Source organism: Nerophis ophidion, linkage group LG28 (assembly GCF_033978795.1).
Source record: "Nerophis ophidion isolate RoL-2023_Sa linkage group LG28, RoL_Noph_v1.0, whole genome shotgun sequence".
Classification (NCBI taxonomy): Eukaryota; Metazoa; Chordata; class Actinopteri; order Syngnathiformes; family Syngnathidae; genus Nerophis; species Nerophis ophidion.
Window position 1 is genome coordinate 3,519,952 of NC_084638.1, and position 24,004 is coordinate 3,543,955.

At 41.3% G+C, this 24,004-nt stretch overlaps 1 protein-coding gene across 3 annotated transcripts in view; it reads left to right on the forward strand.

Moving 5' to 3' along the window:
• Positions 1 to 24,004, forward strand: part of LOC133545635 (WW domain-containing adapter protein with coiled-coil-like) — a 79,113-nt gene that overhangs the window by 42,994 nt on the left and 12,115 nt on the right. For 2 of the 3 annotated variants that reach the window (XM_061891393.1, XM_061891394.1), the window contains 5 exons: positions 8,415 to 8,681; positions 9,992 to 10,108; positions 19,559 to 19,692; positions 19,789 to 19,880; positions 22,979 to 23,162. In XM_061891393.1, the coding sequence (XP_061747377.1) occupies positions 8,415 to 8,681; positions 9,992 to 10,108; positions 19,559 to 19,692; positions 19,789 to 19,880; positions 22,979 to 23,162 (794 nt within the window). The remainder of the gene's footprint in view (positions 1 to 8,414; positions 8,682 to 9,991; positions 10,109 to 19,558; positions 19,693 to 19,788; positions 19,881 to 22,978; positions 23,163 to 24,004) is intronic. The other variant, XM_061891395.1, reaches the window with a different exon arrangement.

A 24,004-nucleotide genomic window follows, 5' to 3' on the forward strand; every position in this document is an offset into this window, starting at 1 on the left:
TTTTCCATTTTTTTTTTCTAATGTTGATCCAGAGATTTAAATCTTGCATAAAAATAAAAATTATAATACTGAATAATGACACATTTTAAATATTTTTTTTGACCAAAACCCTTTGGGGTCCCCGGGATCATAACTGAGTGGAGGCCTAAATGTATATTTTTAGACATATATTGTATTGGTTTTTAAAATAAAAATGATGAAAATGGCCCCCGCTTGCTCTGATTTTTCAGTGTGCGGCCCTCAGTGGGAAAAAGTTTGGACACCCCTGGCTTAACACGATAATAATGAATAATTCCGCTCGTAATCACAGTGCTAAAAATACCGTTCAAAATATAAAACATTCTCATGCATTTTATACATCCATCCGTTTTCTACCAGACTTGTTCAAGAAGTCGCATTAATGGTAAGAAGTATTTGATTTATTATTGGTTAACTTCAGAATAAGAATGCTATTAAAAAGAATAGGTGATTTATTATACTCTAAACATGTTGGTCTTACTTAAAAATGCACACATTTAGTTGTATTCATTGTTAAAAAATACTATATGGCTCTCACGGAAATACATTTTGAAATATTTGGCTTTAAAGGCTCTTTCAGGCAAAAAGGCTCCCGACCCCTGGTCCATATACAGTCGTGGTCAAAAGTTTACATACACTTGTAAAGAACATAATGTCTTGGCTTTCTTGAGCTTCCAATCATTTCTACAGCTCTTATTTTTTATGTTAGAGTGATTGGAGCACATACGTGTTGGTCACAAAAAACATCCATGAAGTTTGGTTCTTTTATGAATTTATTGTGGGTCTACTGAACATGTGAGCAATCTCTCCCGTCCAAAGGCAAAGCCTAGTAACTCACTTCTAGCTGATTTTGAGAAAACAAAGGAAAACCAATCTATCTTGATGCTGTCTTACAAAGATCTACAAAGTCATCAAACATATAGATGTTTTCTTGAGCTTTCATTTTCTTGCCGATTGAGCCATGGATTGAATCTGCTGTCATGAACGTGTGCCCTTTCTCCAGATATTTTATCACAATCTCGGGTGGGCCCCATTCCGCGTTTGCACATTGGGCAAGAGCCGTGTACTGCGTCCAGTTTTTATTTTGACCTCCACAGTTATCTGCCCAAAAGAGTATGCAAGGGGAAGAATCAAGAACAATACATTTAATGAAGGTGCTTGCAACGTCCTGGGCCAATCTTCCAAATATCCCCTCGTGCCATAATATCACATCATCAGGTTGCAAATGTCTCATTAAAGACAATAAGGCGACTGACAAAGAAGCTCCGATTGATCCCTTGAGATACTAGGTTTGTCTGTTGTATCTACGCGGTTATGTGGTAGTTGCTAGGTCAGGGGTCGGGAAGCTTTTTGGCTGAGAGAGCCATGAAAGCCAAATATTTCAAAATGTATTGCCGTGAGAACCATATAATATTTTTTAACACTGAATACAACTAAATTTGTGCATTTTTATGTAAGACCAACATTTTTAGGGTGTAATGAGTTGGGGCGGTATAGCTCGGTTGGTGGAACGGCCGTGCCAGTAACTTGGGGGTTGCAGGTTCGATCCCCAATTCTGCCATCCTAGTCCCTGCCGTTGTGTCCTTGGGCAAGACACTTTAACCACTTGCTCCCAGTGCCACCCACACTGGTTTGAATATAAAAATTTGATATTGGGTTTCACTATGTAAAGCGCTTTGAGTCACTAGAGAAAAAGCGCTATATACTTCACTTCTTACCCCTTGTGGAGGGGGTCCGGTCCGATGACCATGGATGAAGTACTGACTGTCCAGAGTCGAGACCCAGGATGGACCGCTCGTCGGGACCCAGGATGGACCGCTCGCCTGTATCGGTTGGGGACATCTCTACGCTGCTGATCCGCTTGAGATGGTTTCCTGTGGACGGGACTCTCACTGCTGTCTTGGAGCCACTATGAATTGAACTTTCACAGTATCATGTTAGACCCGCTCGACATCCATTGCTTTCGGTCCCCTAGAGGGGGGGGGGTTGCCCACATCTGAGGTCCTCTCCAAGGTTTCTCATAGTCAGCATTGTCACTGGCGTCCCACTGGATGTGAATTCTCTTTGCCCACTGGGTGTGAGTTTTCCTTGCCCTTTTGTGGGTTCTTCCGAGGATGTTGTAGTCGTAATGATTTGTGCAGTCCTTTGAGACATTTGTGATTTGGGGCTATATAAATAAACATTGATTGATTGATTGATTGATTATTCTTTTTAATAACACTGCCATTCTAAAGCTAACCAATAATAAATATAATACTTCTTACTATTAATGCAACTTCTTGAACAGGTGCGATAGAAAATGAATGGTTGGATTAAAATGCATGAGAATGTTTTATAATTTGAACGTTATTTTTAACACTGATTACCAGCAGAATTATTCATTACTTATCGTGTTAAGCAACGTCAGCTAAGATTTATCCGAGAGCCAGATGCAGTCATTAAAAGAGCCACATCTGGCTCTAGAGCCATAGGTTCCCTACCCCTGTGCTAGGTCCTACCATGCGCGTAACAGCTTACTTTACAGAACAAATTACAATATCGCATACACTAATGTAAAGCATATCACCTAGGAACTCCAAAATTATCAGCTCAGTTTTGACCAAAATTGAGTTACTGGGTTTTGCCTTTGGACGGGAGATCTCCTGGGTCAAAAGTATACATACAGCAGTGGTAATATTTGGTTACATGTCCCTTGGGAAGCTTCACTGCAATAAGGCGCTTTTGGCAGCCATCCACAAGCTTCTGCTTGAATTTTTGACCACTCTTGACAAAATTGGTGCAGTTCAGCTAAATGTGTTAATTATCTGACATGGAATTGTTTTTTCAGTATTATCCACACGTTTAAATCAGGACTTTGGGAAGGCCATTCTAAAACCTTAATTCTAGCCTGATTTAGCCATTCCTTTACCAATTTCGACGTGTGTTTGGGGTAGGGCTTTTTTTTAATATCTCGATATTTTTAGGCCATATCGCGATACACGATACATATCTTGATATTTTTGCCTTGGCCTTGAATGAACACTTGATGCATATAATCACAGCAGTATGATGATTTTATGTGTCTACATTAAAACATTCTTTTTCATACTGCATTAATATATGCTCATTTTAAAGGGGAACATTATCACCAAACCTATGCAAGCGTCAATATATACCTTGATGTTGCAGAAAAAAGACCATGTATTTTTTTAACGGATTTCCGAACTCTTAATGTGTGAATTTTGGCAAATTAAACGCCTTTCTGTTTACCGGTCTTTTAGCGATGACGTCAGAAGGTGACGTCACCGAGGTAACACACCCGCCATATACATTTTCACATTACAAACACCGGGTCTCAGCTCTGTTATTTTCCGTTTTTTTCAACTATTTTTTGGAACCTTGGAGACATCATGCCTCGTGGGTGTGTTGTCGGAGGGTGTAACAACACTAACAGGGAGGGATTCAAGTTGCACCACTGGCAAGGAATCTGCCACCAGACCCCCATTGAATGTACCAGAGTGTCTGCACATTTGACCGGCGATGCTAAGACAGACATGGCACAGAAATGTATGGATAACCTGCAGATGCATTTGCAACCATTAAGTCAACAAAATCACAAAGGTGAGTTTTGTTGATGTTGTTGACTTATGTGCTAATCAGACATATTTGGTCACGGCATGACTGCCAGCTAATCGATGCTAACATGCTACGCTAATCGATGCTAACATGCTATTTACGCTAGCTGTTTGTACATTTGAAACTAGATACCCACATTTAATGCGAAACAAACACTTACCAATCGACGGATTTAAGTTGCTCCAGTGTCACAAGATGCGAAAGTCCTGATCGTTTGGTCCGCACATTTTACCGGCGATGCTAATAAGGCAGCCATGCTGTGGGCCACTTCATTAGGTACACCCACGCTATGGCCGAATAGCGTCAATAGCTAGTCGCTCAATAGCTTCAATTTCTTCTTCAATTTCGTTTTTGCTATCTGCCTCCATACTCCGACTATCTGTTTCAATACATGCGTAATCTGTTGAATCGCTTAAGCCGCTGAAATCCGAGTCTGAATCCGAGCTAATGTCGCTATATCTTGCTGTGGTAACCGCCATGTTGTTTGTATTGGCAGCACTGTATGACGTCACAGGGAAATGGACAGTGGTTTCGAAGATAGCGGAAATAAGGCACTTTAAAGCTTTATTTAGGGATATTACGGGACCGGTAAAATTTTGAAAAAAACTTCAAAAAATACAACAAGCCACTGGGAACTGATTTTTATTGTTTTTAACCCTTTTGAAATTGTGATAATGTTCCCCTTTAAACTTTCATGCAGAGAAGGAAATCACAACTAAGTCAATTGACCAAAAGTGTATTTATTAAACCGTTATTAAGCAATGGCACAAACGTTCATGTCATTTCCAAAACAGGAAGTGCAAGATTGTCAGAGACATTTCAAGTGTCAAATAAAAATGAGCTGAATAATCCAATAGTGTTCGTCCTTGGCTTTGTGGTAGGTTACTACAGACGTTATTGAATTCTGTTGTTGACTTTTTTTTCCACACGTTGTTGACCTGGAAATGTTTGCCTCGGCATTTTGATGGTGTGGGCGTGTGGCACCGAACGGAGATGTTGACATACGGCGTAAGCGCGCTCTTCATTCTCTAGCTGGTGACTTTTCAAATGATGTTACGTATTAGCTGTAATGCTACTTTTTATAGCAACGCTTTTGAAATCACTTAAGAAATTACGGTTGTCTGGCCGATATATTCCCACTTGAAGCCAAACCACCGCCAGACGATGGACCCCCTGCTGTTTTCCTTGGGGATTAATTCATCAACAGTTCGAGATGCCACCTCAGTAGAAGCATTTAAGTCTCACCTTAAAACTCATTTGTATACTGTAGCCTTTAAATAGACTCCCTTTTTAGACCAGTTGATCTGCTGTTTCTTTTCTTTTTCTTCTATGTCCCACTCTCCCCTGTGGAGGGGGTCCGGTCCGATCCGGTGGCCATGTACTGCTTGCCTGTGTATCGGCTGGGGACATCTCTGCGCTGCTGATCCGCCTCGACATCTCTGCGCTGCTGATCCGCCTCCGCTTGGGATGGTTCCCTGCTGGCTCCGCTGTGAACGGGACTCTCGCTGCTGAGTTGGATCCGCTTTGGACTGGACTCTCGCGACTGTGTTGGATCCATTGTGGATTGAACTTTCACAGTATCATGTTAGACCCGCTCGACATCCATTGCTTTCCTCCTCTCTAAGGTTCTCATAGTCATCATTGTCACCGACGTCCCACTGGGTGTGAGTTTTCCTTGCCCTTATGTGGGCCTACCGAGGATGTCGTAGTGGTTTGTGCAGCCCTTTGAGACACTAGTGATTTAGGGCTATATAAGTAAACATTGATTGATTGATTGATTGATCCTTCATTCGCACCTTCTTTCTCTCGTATTGCCACTCGCACGGCTCTGCTAGCATCACAGCTAACGTTACCCATGCTGCTACCTCTCTGCTCCGCGAGGGCGTATATGTATGTGACGTATGGCGTGACTGTATGTGACGTGTGTAAGAAGGTGCTTGTTGTCTGTGAGAGACCGGAAAGAGCGAGACAATGCCCGCAGCTAAAGGCAACTGCGTGAGAATGTATACTCGAATATCACGATATACTGTATTTTTTGGACTACAAGTCACTGTTTTTTTCATAGTTTGGTCGGGGGTGCGACTTGTGTGAAATTAGTAACACATTACCGTAAAATATCAAATAATATTATTTAACTCTTTCACGTAAAAGACTAGACTGATAAGATTTCATGGGATTTATCGATTAGGAGTGACAGATTGTTTGGTAAATGTATAGAATGTTCAATATGTTATAGTTATTTGAATGACTCTTACCATAATATGTTAGGTTAACATAGCAGGCACCTTCTCAGTTGGTTATTCATGCCTCATATAACGTACACTTATTCAGCCTGTTGTTCACTAATCTTTATTTATTTTAAATTGCCTTTCAAATATCTATTCTTGGTGTTGGGTTTTATCAAATAGATTTCCCCCAAAAATGCGACTTATACTCCGGTGCGACTTATATGTTTTTTTCTTTTATTATGCATTTTCGGCAGGTGCGACTTATAGTCCGAAAAATATGATAGTTATTTTCTATATCGCACAGACAAACCCGCCCTAGTTTGGGGTCATCCTTTAGATTCATTCTTATCCACCAACCTCTTTTGGCTGTTATTTTTTAACACTTACAGTCACGATCAAAAGTTTACATCCACTTGTAAAGAACATAATGTCATTCACATTCAGTGGGACGCCAGCGACAATGCTGACTATGAGAAACCTTGGAGAGGACCTCAGATGTGGGCAACCCCCCCCCTCTAGGGGACCGAAAGCAATGGATGTCGAGCGGGTCTAACATGATACTGTGAAAGTTCAATCCATAGTGGCTCCAAGACAGCAGCGAGAGTCCCGTCCACAGGAAACCATCTGAAGCGGATCAGCAGCGTAGAGATGTCCCCAACCGATACAGGCGAGCGGTCCATCCTGGGTCCCGACGAGCGGTCCATCCTGGGTCTCGACTCTGGACAGTCAGTACTTCATCCATGGTCATCGGACCGGACCCCCTCCACAAGGGAGGGGGGGACATAGGAGAAAGAAAAGAAGCAGCAGATCAACTGGTCTAAAAAGGAGGTCTATTTAAAGGCTAGAGTATACAAATTAGTTTTAAGATGAGACTTAAATGCTTCTACTGAGGTAGCATCTCGAACTGTTACCGGAAGGGCATTCCAGAGTACTGGAGCCCGAACGGAAAACGCTCTATAGCCCGCAGACTTTTTTTGAGCTCTAGGAATCACTAATAAGCCGGAGTCTTTTGAACGCAGATTTCTTGCCGGGACATACGGTACAATACAATCGGCAAGATAGGCTGGAGCTAGACCGTGTAGTATTTTATACGTAAGTAGTAAAACCTTAAAGTCACATCTTAAGTGCACAGGAAGCCAGTGCAGGTGAGCCAGTATAGGTATATATGTATGTATATAAAGGTATATACAGTATAGGCGTAATATGATCAAACTTTCTTGTTCTTGTCAAAAGTCTAGCAGCCGCATTTTGTACCAACTGTAATCTTTTAATGCTAGACATGGGGAGACCCGAAAATAATACGTTACAGTAATCGAGACGAGACGTAACAAACGCATGGATAATGATCTCGGCGTCTTTAGTGGACAAAATGGAGCGAATTTTAGCGATATTACGGAGATGAAAGAAGGCCGTTTTAGTAACGCTTTTAATGTGTGACTCAAAGGAGAGAGTTGGGTCGAATATAATACCCAGATTTTTTACAGAGTCACCTTGTTTTATTATTTGGTTGTCAAATGTTAAAGTTGTATTATTAAATAGAGGTCGGTGTCTAGCAGGACCGATAATCAGCATTTCCGTTTTTTTGGCATTAAGTTGCAAAAAGTTAGCGGACATCCATTGTTTAATTTCATTAAGACACGCTTCCAACTGACTACAGTCATGGCTGTCTTGAGTTTCCAATCATTTCTACAACTCTTATTTTTGTGTGATAGAGTGATTGCAGCACATACTTGTTGGTCACAAAAAACATTCATGAAGTTTACTTCTTTTATGAATTTATTATGGGTCTACTGAACATGTGAGCAAATCTGCTGGGTCAAAAGTATACATACAGCAATGTTAATATTTGCTTACATGTCCCTTGGCAAGTTTCACTGCAAATAAGGCACTTTTGGTAGCCATCCACAAGTTGAATTTTTGACCACTCTTGACAAAATTGGTGCAGTTCAGCCAAATGTGTTGGTTTTCTGAAATTGACTTTTTTCGACTGCATTATCCACACGTTTAAGTCAAGACTTTGGGAAGGCCATTCGAAAACCTTCATTTTAGCCTGATTTAGCCATTCCTTTACCAATGTTGACGTGTGTTTGGGGTCATTGTCCTGTTGGAACACCCAACTGCGTCCAAGACCCAACCTCCGGGCTGATGATATTAGGTTGTCTTGAAGAATTTGGAGGTAATCCTCCTCTTTCATTGTCCCATTTACTCTCTGTAAAGCACCAGTTCCATTGACAGCAAAACATTTCCAGTAGACCCATAATAAATTCATAAAAGAACCAAACTTATGAATGTTTTTTGTGATCAACAAGTATGTGCTCCAATCACAAAAAATAAGAGTTGTAAAGAACAATGTCATGGCTGTCCTGAGTTTCCAATAATATATACAAGTGTATGTAAACGTTTGACCACGACTGTATAGTCAAGGTATTGGATATTGCACAGGAGGGGTTTCACTATCGCAGTTGTTGTCCATTTCTGTGGGAAACCCCAACAAGGTCCCACTGTCTTCGGATCCATATTAAGCACGGTGTTCCTTTCCACTTGTCTTTTCAGAGATGACTTCAGGGGACCAATCTAGCGCGTCCAATTCGGGCAATGTGTGCTCTTCCTCACAGAGCCTAAACACAACGTCCGTCCCCACGACCACGACCACGTCCTCGTCCTCGTCCTCCTCTTCCACGGCCCAGTTAACTCAAAGCGTCCAGTCCCCATCTCCGGCACATCTTCAGGACCCTGCCCTCCTGCGCCAGCTCCTGCCCGCACTTCAAGCTACTCTGCAGATGAGCAACGGTGGGATGGACATGGCGAAGCTCAATGAGGGTGAGGACGATATGCAGATTTAATTTCCTCATATTATATTCTGCATATTATTGCTGCTTTTAACATGTACAGTGGGGCAAAAAAGTATTTAGCCAGCCAGCGATTGTGCAAGTTCTCCCACTTAAAATGATGACAGAGGTCTGTCATTTTCATCATAGGTACAATTCAACTGTGAGAGACAGAATGTGGAAAAAAATATCCAGGAATTCACATTGTAGGAATTTTAAAGAATTTATTTGTAAATTATCGTGGAAAATAAGTATTTGGTCAACCATTCAAAGCTCTCACTGATGGAAGGAGGTTTTGGCTCAAAATCTCACAATACATGGCCCCATTCATTCTTTCCTTAACACGGATCAATCGTCCTGTCCCCTTAGCAGAAAAACAGCCCCAATGCATGATGTTTCCACCCCCATGCTTCACAGTAGGTGTGGTGTTCTTGGGATGCAACTCAGTATTCTTCTTCCTCCAAACACGACGAGTTGAGTTTATACCAAAAAGTTCTATTTTGGTTTCATCTGACCACATGACATTCTCCCAATCCTCTGCTGTATCATCCATGTATCCTTTTTGGTATAAACTCAACCTGTCGTGTTTGGAGGAAGAAGAATACTGAGTTGCATCCCAAGAACACCAAACCTACTGTGAAGCATGGGGGTGGAAACATTATGCTTTGGGGCTGTTTTTCTGCTAAGGGGACAGGACGATTGATCCGTGTTAAGGAAAGAATGAATGGGGCCATGTATCGTGAGATTTGGAGCCAAAACCTCCTTCCATCAGTGAGAGCTTTGAATGGTTGACCATAATTTACAAATAAATTCTTTAAAATTCCTACAATGTGAATTCCTGGATATTTTTTTTCACATTATGTTCATCACAGTTGAAGTGTACCTATGATGAAAATACAGACCTCTGTTACCATTTTAAGTGGGAGAACTTGCACAATCAGTGGCTGACTAAATACTTTTTTGCCCCACTGTAAGAAGAGGCGTCCGTCCTAACAGAAAAGTCCTAACATTTGATTTTATAGTGCCACTAAATGTTGTGTACACAGCTCATAAAGCTTCCAGTTTGTTTTTGGACCAGTTTTAGTGGCTGTTCCTAACCAGGATGTGCCGATTAGACACGAGCATGCTTGTAAAGTTTCATTTTTAATAAGCTGGCTGTTGACGGTGATGTCTATGTACAGATGTGTATTTTTGTTTCTACTGTTTTCTAACATTGCTCTACTTTAGCGCTGCACCCACTTGTTGTGTGTCACTCACCTGTGTGTTTGTGTGTGTGTGTGTGTGCGTTTCCTCTTCCTCCAGTCTTGGCAGCTGCTGTCACCCAAGCTTCCTTGCGGTCTGTGCTTCATAAGCTCCTCACTGCTGGACCCGCTTTCAACATCACTGCTCTGCTCTCAGCTGCTCAGCACGCCAACCAAGGTACGAGCTCCACGCTGTTTTTCCCCCCACCTGCTGGTGCTAACCCTGTACCTCGCCGACGGTCCGACTGTCCTTTATGTCCCTAACTCAGTTTGCTGAGTGCAGCCTCAACCTCACTGTTGTCACTGACCTTCATGCAGAGACGTTCCACAAAACGTTAAGTTTGAGTTTACAGTCTGAGACCAGATTAGGGGCGCAAAGTTTCCGGTAAATTTCCAGAAACTTTCCGGGACGTTTGGAAATATTGACCATTTTTTGATTATACAAAATTGGACACCGTCCATGGGGATTATTGGGAATATATGGGAATTAATAGGTAATTACAATAATGTCATATTATTGGGCAAATGTCTATTTGCTGCTGCACTTTTGTGGCATTTTTGACGTCGCTCTTTGCACAGTATTTGCAAATGTACACAGCCTTTCCGCCTACATTGGTGGGGGTGAAATCTCCCCACACATTAGATGGTGTACGTGGCATTTTTTAGGGACCGATGTCCCTTTGGGACAGAGGACCCTATTGAATCTTTAAGGTTGTATTATTATCATTCTTTATTATTATTCCGCCGCCTCTTTGAGCTGTAATTTGACCCCCTTAACATGCTTCAGATTTGACACACACATCAGGACTGGCAAAAATTGCGATCTAATCAAAAAACCAAAACTCAAAATTGCGCTCTAGCGCCCCCTAGGAAGAAAACACAGACAAAGCTGTCTCTAACTTCCAGTAGGAACGTCGTAGAAACAAACATGAAACAAAAACCACTACGTAGGTCTCAGTTAGACCTATATTTCATACACTCATATCTCCCAGTTAAAATCAACAGGAAGTTTGCAATTCCCCCTTACATACAAAAGTTGGCTAAAAAAAATTCGCTTTTTTTTCAAACATTACGTCCCCCTAGGACGTTTGTCGTTTCGACTTCAAATAAGCAAAAGAAGAGAGATTTAACCCTTCTGATTAAAAGTTGATGAAAGAGTTTTAATTTACTACCCCGGTTTGGATTTTATGAGCCCGGATTTTATGCTGTTGTGTGAACTGCTGTCACAAAATGGCGGCTTCCTGCTCAGACAAAACTGCTTCTAACGCAATGTAGGACTGTCATACACACATGATACAAAAACCTCAATGTAGGTCTCACTGAGACCTATATTTCATACACTGACCGCCCCCAACTAAAATCAACAGGAAGTTTGCTATTCCCACTTCACTACAAAAGCTGCATTTTATTCACAATGCATTAGAGTCTCAAAATGGCGGCACCAAGGCATCTTTATAAAATGCCCAAGCAACTTTACAACTGTTATTACTATGAGACTGATGTATAACACGAGTATATAATTTTTTCTCTGTGTAATAATCCATCCATCCATCTTCTACCGTTTATTTTTGCGGGGGCAGCAGCCAAAGCGGTCCCGTCCATCGCTGCTTGCAGCTTTAATTTCTGTTTGTATTTGTTTATTCTTGTAAAACACTAATGCGTTGCGACACACCGATATAAATAGTCACCTAAACAACTGGAGTAGTCAACTGGAGTCAATCAGCATGCTAAATCACACTATAGCCTACATTCTTGTACGACAACAGAATGGCTAGCAGAAAAGAAGGCAGAGAAAACTACACGTTTTGATTCATTATTTGCTAGTTGAACTTTACAGATCACAAAAAAGGTACATTTTGATCGCTAACATTGTTAGCATAAATGAATGGGATTTAAAATGGAGAAAATTAGCATCACGGCTAACGGAGAAATATTTTAGGTTCATTATGAGACGGTGGTGGTACATAAACCTAGCTAGCTAGAGATATTGGCCCCCAAATCATTTAACAAGTACAGGAACAGCTAGCTAGCTTGAGTGGAAGTCTGCTGGAGTAGTCAACAGTCATATAGTAACAAGCAATTACACCTCTATTAAACTTATATACCACAGATCAAATATATTTACCCCAGTAATATCATCAAAACTTACCTGACTGGATGACGTCCTTGGGCTCAAATACTAATGTGGCCTCAATAGACCTGCTGTAGTGTGTAGCATGCTGGGAATTGTCTGGGCATGTGATGGAAGAATGCACTACACATTTGCATTAAATCAGTTGGTTTTACAAACCCCGTTTCCATATGAGTTGGGAAATTGTGTTAGATGTAAATATAAACAGAATACTATCATTTGCAAATCATTTTCAACCCATATTCAGTTGAATATGCTACAAAGACAACATATTTGATGTTCAAACTGATAAACTTTTTTTTTTTCTGCAAATAATCATTAACTTTAGAATTTGATGCCAGCAACACGTGACAAAGAAGTTGGAAAATGTGGCAATAAATACGGATACACTTGAGAAATGCTCTTCAAACACTTATTTGGAACATCCCATAGGTGTGCAGGCTAATTTTTGCAAATAATCATTAACTTTAGAATTTGATGCCAGCAACACGTGACAAAGAAGTTGGAAAATGTGGCAATAAATACTGATAAACTTGAGAGATACTCATCAAACACTTATTTGGAACATCCCACAGGTGTGCAGGCTAATTGGGAACAGGTGGTTGCCATGAAATGCTAAGTAATTCACAAACAAGGATTGGGTGACGGACCACCAATTTGTAAGCAAATTGTCGAACAGTTTTAGAACAACATTTCTCAACGAGCTATTGCAAAGAATTTAGGGATTTTACCATATACGGTCCGTAAAATCATCAAAAGATTCAGAGAATCTGGAGAAATCACTGTACGTAAGCGATGATATTACGGACCTTTGATCCCTCAGGCGGTACTACATAAAAAAACGACATACAGTAAGTGTGTAAAGGATATCACCACATGAGCTCAGGAACACTTCTTAAAACCACTGTCAGTAACTACAGTTGGTTGCTACATCTGTAAGTGCAAGTTAAAACTACTATGCAAAGCAAAACCCATTCATCAACAAGACCAAGGAACGCCGCTGGCTTCCCTGGGCCCGAGCTCATCTAAGATGGACTGATGCAAAGTGGAAAAGTGGTCTGTGGTCTGACGAGTCCACATTTCAAATTGTATTTGGAAACTGTGGACGTGGTGCCCTCCGGAACAAAGAGTAAAATAACCATCCGGATTGTTATAGCCGCAAAGTTGAAAAGCCAGCATCTGTGATGGCATGGGGGTGTATTAGTGCCCAAGGCATGGGTAACTTACACATCTGTGAAGGCACCATTAATGCTGAATGGTCCATACAGGTTTTGGAGCAACATATGTTGTCATCCAAGCAACATTAACATGGACGCCCCTGCTTATTTCAGCAAAACAATGCCAAGCCACGTGTTACAACAGCGTGGTTTCGTAGTAAAAGAGTGCGGGTACTTTCCTGGCCCGCCTGCAGTCCAGACCTGTCTCCCATCGAAAATGTGTGGCGCATAATGAAGCGTAAAATACGACAGCGAAGACCCCCGGAATTTTGAATGACTGAAGAATAAAACAAGAATGAGAAAGAATTCCACTTTCAAAGCTTCAACAATTAGTTTCCTCAGTTACCAAAACGTTTATTGAGTGTTTTTAAAAGAAAAGGTGATGTAACACAGCGGTGAACATGCCCTTTCCCAACTACTTTGGCACGTGTTGCAGCCAAGAAATTCTAAGTTTGTTTTTAAGTTTATGAGTTTGAACATCAAATATGTTGTCTTTGTAGTGCATTCAACTGAGTAAGGGTTGAAAATGATTTGCAAATCATTGTATTCCGTTTATATTTACATCTAACACAATTTCCCAACTCTTATGGAAACGGGGTTTGGAGCTAATAATCATGCTGCAAGATCTAGCATGTTGCTTTTGATGTTTATTCCCATTAATTTCTCATTAATTCCCATATATTCCCGTTAATTGCCATGGAAAGGACAGAGTTAAGTTCACTTATGGTAGAAGCAGAATTAAAGTTGATTAAAACTAGTTTGTGGCCTTTAAACTGTTGTACAATAAATCATACCAGCATGTTCTTTATTTTCAGTGTTTTGTACTGTATGTTAACTACATGCACTCAGAAAAATACATGCCCTCTGTAGTTGTTAAGATGTTTTTGTGATCAAATAAATGCCTTTGTCAAGTTTATTTAGGACATAGAGAGATGGATAGATAGCACTTTATTGATTCCTTCAGGAGAGTTCTTTCAGGAAAATTAAAATTCTAGCAGCAGTATACAGAGTTGAGATCAATTTTAAAAAAAGTAAAAAGTAAATAATGGGGGTTTAAATGGAAACAAAATAGAGAAATATTACAATAAGAATAAAAAAATAAAAAGCAACAATGGGAATAAAAATATAAAAGAACCAAGATGGCGGCTCACGTACGACCGCCAGACACTTCTGGATGTGGACACATCGGGCCGTTTTGGACCGATAGACGCGTGCGTGCTAAACGTGCTAACTAGCATGGGAATACGTCGGCGGCTACATCCAGCGGCCTGTGAAGCAGCGGAGTCTAGTAGCAGCGGGGGCCCTCTACGGAGCAGACGCCAGCGGTGTGATCGAAAACGCGGATGCCGAGCGGGGCTAAAAACAAAGCAGAAGGCTAATCCCCACAGGACACCACTTCCCTCCATCCTGCAGCCAGATTTAAATGGAAGATGCGAGACTACTGGTCTGGGTGAGGAGTCAGTTAAATTAGAACAAGTTTTTTCTGCTTTGAGTGTTTCAGAGTTGGACATGTGTTTTACTGAGGTGGCTAACTATGATGCGTGCAGTTTATCAAAGCAACAAACAAACAGTCGGAAAATTCCCGTTACTGAGGTGGCTAACCATGATGCGTGCAGTTTATCAAAGCAACAAACAAACAATCGGAAAATCCCCGTTACTGAGGTGGCTAACCATGATGCGTGCAGTTTATCAAAGCAACAATCAAACAATCGGAAAATCCCCGTTACTGAGGTGGCTAACCATGATGCGTGCAGTTTATCAAAGCAACAAACAAACAATCGGAAAATCTCCGTTACTGAGGTGGCTAACCATGATGCGTGCAGTTTATCAAAGCAACAAACAATCGGAAAATCCCCGTTACTGAGGTGGCTAACCATGATGCGTGCAGTTTATCAAAGCAACAAACAAACAATCGGAAAATCCCCGTTACTGAGGTGGCTAACCATGATGCATGCAGTTTATCAAAGCAACAATCAAACAATCGGAAAATCCCCGTTACTGAGGTGGCTAACCATGATGCGTGCAGTTTATCAAAGCAACAAACAAACAATCGGAAAATCTCCGTTACTGAGGTGGCTAACCATGATGCGTGCAGTTTATCAAAGCAACAAACAATCGGAAAATCCCCGTTACTGAGGTGGCTAACCATGATGCGTGCAGTTTATCAAAGCAACAAACAAACAATCGGAAAATCCCCGTTACTGAGGTGGCTAACCATGATGCGTGCAGTTTATCAAAGCAACAATCAAACAATCGGAAAATTCCCGTCGTATCAATTCCTAGATATGGTCGTAATTATACTAAATGCACTGGGCATAATAAACACAACATTATTAATATTGCTACTACGGATAATTTGATCAAAAACTCCCTAAAACAGCCCACTACCTATAATATAGGTTTTTTAAACATAAGATCATTGTCTCCCAAAACGTTGTTAGTTAATGATATCATCAGAGACAACAATCTTAACGTCATCGGTCTCAGTGAAACCTGGCTTAAACCAAACGACTTTTTTGCGCTAAATGAGGCATGTCCTCCTAACTTTACACATGCGCATATTGCCCGTCCGCTTAAAAGGGGTGGGGGGGTCGCACTAATATACAACGAAAACTTTAACCTTAGTCCTAACATAAATAATAAATATAAATCGTTTGAGGTGCTTACTATGAGGTCTGTCACACCGCTGCCTCTACACCTGGCTGTTATCTACCGCCCCCCAGGGCCCTATTCGGACTTTATCAATGAATTCTCAGAGTTCGTTGCTGATCTAGTGACACACGCCGATAATATAATCATAATGGGGGACTTTAATATCCATATGAATACCCCATCGGACCCACCGTGCGTATAATTGATAGCTGTGGTCTCACACAAATAATAAATGAACCCACGCATCGCAACGGTAATACGATAGACCTAGTGCTTGTCAGGGGTATCACCGTTTCCAAAGTTACGATACTCCCGTATACTAAAGTATTGTCCGATCATTACCTTATAAAATTCGAGGTTCAGACGCATGTTCGTCAAACTAATAATAATAATAACTGCTATAGCAGCCGCAACATTAATACGGCCACAACGACAACTCTTGCTGACCTACTGCCCTCGGTAATGGCACCATTCCCAAAATATGTGGGCTCTATTGATAACCTCACTAACAACTTTAACGACGCCCTGCGCGAAACCATTGATAACATAGCACCGCTAAAGTTAAAAAAGGCTCCAAAAAAGCGCACCCCGTGGTTTACAGAAGAAACTAGAGCTCAGAAATTATTATGTAGAAAGCTGGAACGCAAATGGCGCACGACTAAACTTGAGGTGCACCATCAAGCATTTAGTGATGGTTTAATAACTTATAAACGCATGCTTACCTTAGCTAAAGCTAAATATTACTCAAATCTCATCCACCGTAATAAAAACGATCCTAAATTTTTGTTTAGTACGGTAGCATCGCTAACCCAACAAGGGACCCCTTCCAGTAGCTCAACCCACTCAGCTGATGACTTTATGCAATTCTTTAGTAAGAAAATTGAAGTCATTAGAAAGGAGATTAAAGACAATGCGTCCCAGCTACAACGGGGTTCTATTAACACTGACACGATTGTATATACGGCGGATACTGCCCTCCAAAATAGTTTCTCTCGTTTTGAGGAAATAACATTAGAGGAATTGTTACAACGTGTAAATGGAATAAAACAAACAACATGTTTACTTGACCCTCTTCCTGGGAAACTGATCAAGGAGCTCTTTGTATTATTAGGTCCATCAGTGCTAAATATTATAAACGTATCACTTTCCTCGGGCACTGTTCCCCTAGCATTCAAAAAAGCGGTTATTCATCCTCTTCTTAAAAGACATAACTTCGATCCTGACCTCATGGTAAACTACCGACCGGTGTCTCACCTTCCCTTTATTTCAAAAATCCTCGAAAAAATTGTTGCGGAGCAGTTAAATGAACACTTAGCGTCTAACAATCTATGTGAAACCTTTCAATCCGGTTTCAGGGCAAATCACTCCACGGAGACAGCCCTCGCAAAAATGACTAATGATCTATTGCTAACGATGGATTCTGATGCGTCATCTATGTTGCTGCTCCTCGATCTTAGCGCTGCTTTCGATACCGTCGATCATAATATTTTATTAGAACGTATCAAAACACGAATTGGTATGTCAGACTTAGCCCTGTCTTGGTTTAACTCTTATCTTACTGATAGGATGCAGTGTGTCTCCCATAACAATGTGACCTCGGACTACGTTAAGGTAACGTGTGGAGTTCCCCAGGGTTCGGTCCTTGGCCCTGCACTCTTCAGCATCTACATGCTGCCGCTAGGTGACATCATACGCAAATACGGTGTTAGCTTTCACTGTTATGCTGATGACACCCAACTCTACATGCCCCTAAAGCTGACCAACACGCCGGATTGTAGTCAGCTGGAGGCGTGTCTTAATGAAATTAAACAATGGATGTCCTCTAACTTTTTGCAACTCAACGCCAAAAAAACGGAAATGCTGATTATCGGTCCTGCTAGACACCGAACTCTATTTAATAATACAACTCTAACATTTGACAACCAAACAATTAAACAAGGCGACACAGTAAAGAATCTGTGTATTATCTTCGACCCAACTCTCTCCTTTGAGGCACACATTAAAAGCGTTACTAAAACGGCCTTCTTTCATCTCCGCAATATCGCTAAATTCGCTCCATTCTGTCCACTAAAGACGCCGAGATCATTATCCATGCGTTTGTTACGTCTCGATTACTGTAACGTATTATTTTCGGGTCTCCCCATGTCTAGCATTAAAAGATTACAGTTGGTACAAAATGCGGCTGCTAGACTTTTGACAAGAACAAGAAAGTTTGATCACATTACGCCTGTACTGTATATACCTTTATATACATATATACATACATATATACCTATACTGTATATACCTTTATATACATACATATATACTGTATATACCTTTATATACATACATATATACTGTATATACGTATATACATACATATATACTGTATATACCTTTATATACATATATACATACATATATACCTATACTGTATATACCTTTATATACATATATACATACATATATACCTATACTGTATATACCTTTATATACATATATACATACATATATACCTGTACTGGCTCACCTGCACTGGCTTCCTGTGCACTTAAGATGTGACTTTAAGGTTTTACTACTTACGTATAAAATATTACACGGTCTAGCTCCAGCCTATCTTGCCGATTGTATTGTACCATATGTCCCGGCAAGAAATCTGCCTTCAAAGGACTCCGGCTTATTAGTGATTCCTAGAGCCCAAAAAAAGTCTGCGGGCTATAGAGCGTTTTCCGTTCGGGCTCCAGTACTCTGGAATGCCCTCCCGGTAACAGTTCGAGATGCCACCTCAGTAGAAGCATTTAAGTCTCACCTTAAAAGTCATTTGTATACTCTAGCCTTTAAATAGACTCCCTTTTTAGACCAGTTGATCTGCCGTTTCTTTTCTTTTTCTTTTATGTCCCACTCTCCCTTGTGGAGGGGGTCCGGTCCGATCCGGTGGCCATGTCCTGCTTGCCTGTGTATCGGCTGGGGACATCTCTGCGCTGCTGATCCGCCTCCGCTTGGGGTGGTTTCCTGCTGGCTCCGCTATGAACGGGACTCTCGCTGCTGTGTTGGATCCGCTTTGGACTGGACTCTCGCGACTGTGTTGGATCCATTGTGGATTGAACTTTCACAGTATCATGTTAGACCCGCTCGACATCCATTGCTTTCCTCCTCTCCAAGGTTCTCATAGTCATCATTGTCACCGACGTCCCACTGGGTGTGAGTTTTCCTTGCCCTTATGTGGGCCTACCGAGGATGTCGTAGTGGTTTGTGCAGCCTTTTGAGACACTAGTGATTTAGGGCTATATAAGTAAACATTGATTGATTGATTGATTGATTGATTGAACAGTAAAATAAGAATATAACAAGAGAAAGTAGGCAGTAGTGACCATGTTATGAAAACGTATTGCACTGTTATTGTTCTATGTTACTAACAAGTGAAAGAAGAACAATATTCTGTAATTTCATGGATTTTTTATCAATAGTTTTTCATGTCACATGTAAGTCCCAAACAAACTGGACTGTATTCTTTGAAATAATGAGTGTGAATCATTTTGAGGACAGGAGTACGTCTACACTTTGATGTGTCTGTTTGCTTTGGAGTGTCTTATGTATATGGATCACAGTCCTACTCGTCATTGATCTTACGTCATGACCTCCTCAGCCCAGCACTCCAGTCAGTCGCCTGCATCTCTGACATCAGACACGTCGTCGCCTCGGCCTTACGTTTCGCCGAGGAATGGCACGCAGCAAGGCAACCAGAAAACCCCCAGCAGCGGCACATCTTTGCAGACTCGAGTGAGAAACCCTTTTGAGGCTTTGTGTTAACTCACCTTGCTGCTGTGGCAGCCCTTATTTGTGTCTGATAAATCATCCTCTCTTTTGTGTCTGCAGGGTAGTACGTCGTCCGCTAAGCAAGGCCCTACCCCCCTGGCTCAGACTTCGGAGAAGCGCCCAGAGGACCCCAGAACTCTCCAGCAAAGAAGGTAGTTATGATGCAGCAATGTTGATTCCCAACATCTTCTGATATTCCCCAAAATGAAGGCATTGTGAAATCCGCATTTTTAACATTCATTTTTATGTCAAAATATCACTTAAGTTTTTATGAAATATTTAGATGTAAACACAGCCGCAAGTACTCACTGTTCCTCTTGCCTAAACGCTGCACTGAGTTCCAGGACGGGGCCCCCAACCAAGCTCGCTAGTTAGCATCAAAGAGCTAGCTTACTTGATGTCGCCTGCGTTCGTTTTGAGAGCCACAACGTTACCGGCTTTCTATTTGGATGATTACAATTTAAACATGGTTAGTTCCGTAACCAGTTGTAGTTCTACTGTATTTATTAGTAGCCTGATTGTAAACAGAGATCCCAGCACAGGAAGTATATTACCTGAAGGTGCGTGGCAACAGGATAGAGTTGCCAAATGTGAAAGATTTTCTCAGTTCCTTGCATCCATGTTTTAGAGTTTTACATTACATTTTTATTGATAACAATGTTAGTAAACGATCTACTAAGAAAACTAAAAATTATATGGTACCACTAAATTGGCCCTAGTGTGTGAATGTTGTCTGTCTATCTGTTTGGCCCTGTGATGAGGTGGCGACTTGTCCAGGGTGTACCACGCCTTCCGCCCGATTTGTAGCTGAGATAGGCGCCAGCGCCCCCCGCGACCCCACAAGGGAATAAGCGGTAGAAAATGGATGGATGGATGGATGGACGTTACATGGAACATAATGTCATGGCTGTATTGAGTTTCCAATCATTTCTACAACTTTTATTTTTTGTGACAGATAGTAGTTTATTGATTCTTTCAGAAGAGTTCCTTCCTAACCCAGGAAATTTAAAATTCCAGCAGCATGTGTACAGAGTTGAGATCAATTAAAAAAAAAAAGTAAATAATGGGGGTTTAAATGGAAACAAAATCGAGAAATATTACAATAAAAAATAAAAAGCAAATAAGAATATAACAAGAGAAAGTAGGCAGTAGTGACCATGTTATGAAAACGTATTGCACTGTTATTGTTTTGCATCCCCTGTCATCCTTGTACCCTCCGGCCCAGAGAGGAGTTGTACAGTCTAATGGCGTGTGGGACAAAGGAGTTTTTGAGTCTATTAGTCCTGCACTTGGGATGAAGCAGTCTAGCACTGAACAGGCTCCTCTGGCTACTGATAATGCTATGCAGAGGGTGACTGGCATCATCCAGGATGCTCAGATAGAGTGATTGGAGCACATACTTGTTGGTCAAAAAAAAACATTCATTAAGTTGATTCTTTTAAAGAGTTTATTATGGGTATACTGAAAATGTGACCAAATCTGCTGGGTCAAAAGTATACATACAGTAATGTTGATACAAGATTAGTGTTATATAAGATAAGACCTTCTGGAGGAAAGTTATGTGGTCAGATGAAACAAAAATTGAGGCCTTTAATCCCAGGAACACCAGGACTACCATCAAGCATGGTGGTGGTGGTGGTATTTTTCTCTGGGCCTGTTTTGCAGCCAATGGAACTGATGCTTTACAGAGATTAAATGGGACAGTGAAAAAGGAGGATTACCTCCCAGATTATTCAGGACAACCTAAAATCATCAGCCCGGAGGTTGGGTCTTGGGCGCAGTTGCGTGTTCCAACAGGACAATGACCCCAAACACACGTCAAAAGCTATCTGTTGTTGTGTTCCCTTTTTTTGAGTGTACAAAATGAAGGTGTGTGTTGAATCTGACTTGGACATAATAGGGACTATACACAAATGCTTTTTATGAAAATGTAATTTTGTTTATAACTTATATGCAATCTGTTGTTTCCCTAATTTTTGTTGTTGCACATGGATGAGGGTGTGTGTTGCTGAGGCCCACTTTGACATTGTCTGGACTGGACCTGGTTTTAAAAACCTTTTAGACAAGTCTAATTCCATTAACAACCTGGTCTGATGAAGATAAGGTTATTTTTTTTAATTTTTTTTTAATAAAATAAAATGAGATTAAAAAAAAAGGAAAACAATGACATTTTTTTTGGATAAAAAAGAAAGTAAAATCATATAAAACAATTACATAAAAAATAGTAATTAATGATAGTGTTAGTGGACCGGCGACACACACAATCATGTGTGTTTCAGGGACTATGTCCCTTGCAGACTGTGTTATATATGTTGTGGGAACCAGCATTTTGGTAGCAGAAAGAAACAACCCTTTTTTGTGTGAGTGGGTGTGGCTGGGTGTGAATGGGGGAGGGAGGGGTTTTCTTTGGGGGGTTGATGCACTGATGGAAAGTGTATTCCGTGTGTTTTTGTGTTGATTTAATAAAAAAAAAAAAAATTAAAAAATTAAATAAAAAAAATAAATAAATAAAAAAACACACGTCAAAAGTAGTAAAGGAATGGTTAAATCAGGCTCGAATTAAGGTTTTAGAATGGCCTTGCCAAAGTCCTGACTTTAAACGTGTGGACAATGCAGAAGAAAAAAGTCCATGTCAGAAAACCAACAAATTTAGCTGAATTGCACCAATTTTGTCAAGAGGAGTGGTCAAAAATTCAACCAGAAGCTTGTGGATGGCTACTGAAAGTTCCATATTGCAGTGAAACTTGCCAAGGGACATGTAACCAAATATTAACATTGCTGTATGTATACTTTTGACCCAGCAGATTTGGTCACATTTTCAGAAGACCCATAATAAATTCATAACATTTTCAGTAGACCCATAATAAATTCATAAAACTTCATGAATGTTTTTTGTGACAAACAAGCATGTGCTCCAATCACTCTATCACAACAAAATAAGAGTTGTAACAATTATTGGAAACTCAAGACAGCCATGACATTATGTTCTTTACAAGTGTATGTAAACTTTTGACCGTGACTGTAAGTGTTAAAAAGACAGCCAAACGACGTTTGTGGATGAGAATAAATCTAAAGGTAAAATGTTGCGTAGAAATGCACACAATTGCAGGAAAGTCAGTTTTGATTTTCTAAATTTTCTTTCAGGCTTTGCGTGGCAGCACATGCTGATAAAAATGTTGCTCTTTTTTCCTGTCAAGTGCTCACATGCCTGAATATAACATTTGTCCATCCCTTTTCTCTCTTCCTGCAGTCAGGAACTTCTCTCAATGGGATCAAACACAGCTGGTGCTGCGTTGTCCCACGCCGCTTCCAGCAACAGCGGTCCAAGTCACTCTGACGCCCCTAGCTCCTTCACCCCCTCCCTGGCAGCTCACTTTGATGAGAATCTCATTAAACATATCCAAGGATGGCCTTCAGAGAACACTGAGAAACAGGTAATGTGAGAAAATATACAGAACTTTGAGCAATATTCATCTTTGTCTCTGACTGCAATAGTTTGAGCCCCAAATTTTGACCTTGATGCTGAAGTTTAAACATCCATCCATCCATCCATCATCTTCCGCTTATCCGAGGTCGGGTCGCGGGGGCAGCAGCCTAAGCAGGGAAGCCCAGACTTCCCTCTCCCCAGCCACTTCGTCTAGCTCTTCCCGGGGGATCCCGAGGCGTTCCCAGGCCAGCCGGGAGACATAGTCTTCCCAACGTGTCCTGGGTCTTCCCCGTGGCTTCCTACCAGCTGGACGTGCCCTAAACACCTCCCTAGGGAGGCGTTCGGGTGGCATCCTGACCAGATGCCCGAACCACTTCATCAGGCTCCTCTCGATGTGGAGGAGCAGCGGCTTTACTTTGAGTTCCTCCCGGATGGCAGAGCTTCTCACCCTATCTCTAAGGGAGAGACCCAAACTCATTTCGGCCGCTTGTACCCGTGATCTTATCCTTTCGGTCATGACCCAAAGCTCATGACCATAGGTGAGGATGGGAACGTAGATCGACCGGTAAATTGAGAGCTTTGCCTTCCGGCTCAGCTCCTTCTTCACCACAACGGATCGATACAACGTCCGCATTACTGAAGACGCCGCACCGATCCGCCTGTCGATCTCACGGTCCACTCTTCCCCCACTCGTGAACAAGACTCCTAGGTACTTGAACTCCTCTACTAGAGTAGAGTAGAAGTTTAAACAATTCCCGTAAATTAATTGGCCCTGATGCATGTATTTTCTTTAAAAAGGCCTTATACATCCATCCATCCATCCATCATCTTCCGCTTATCCGAGGTCGG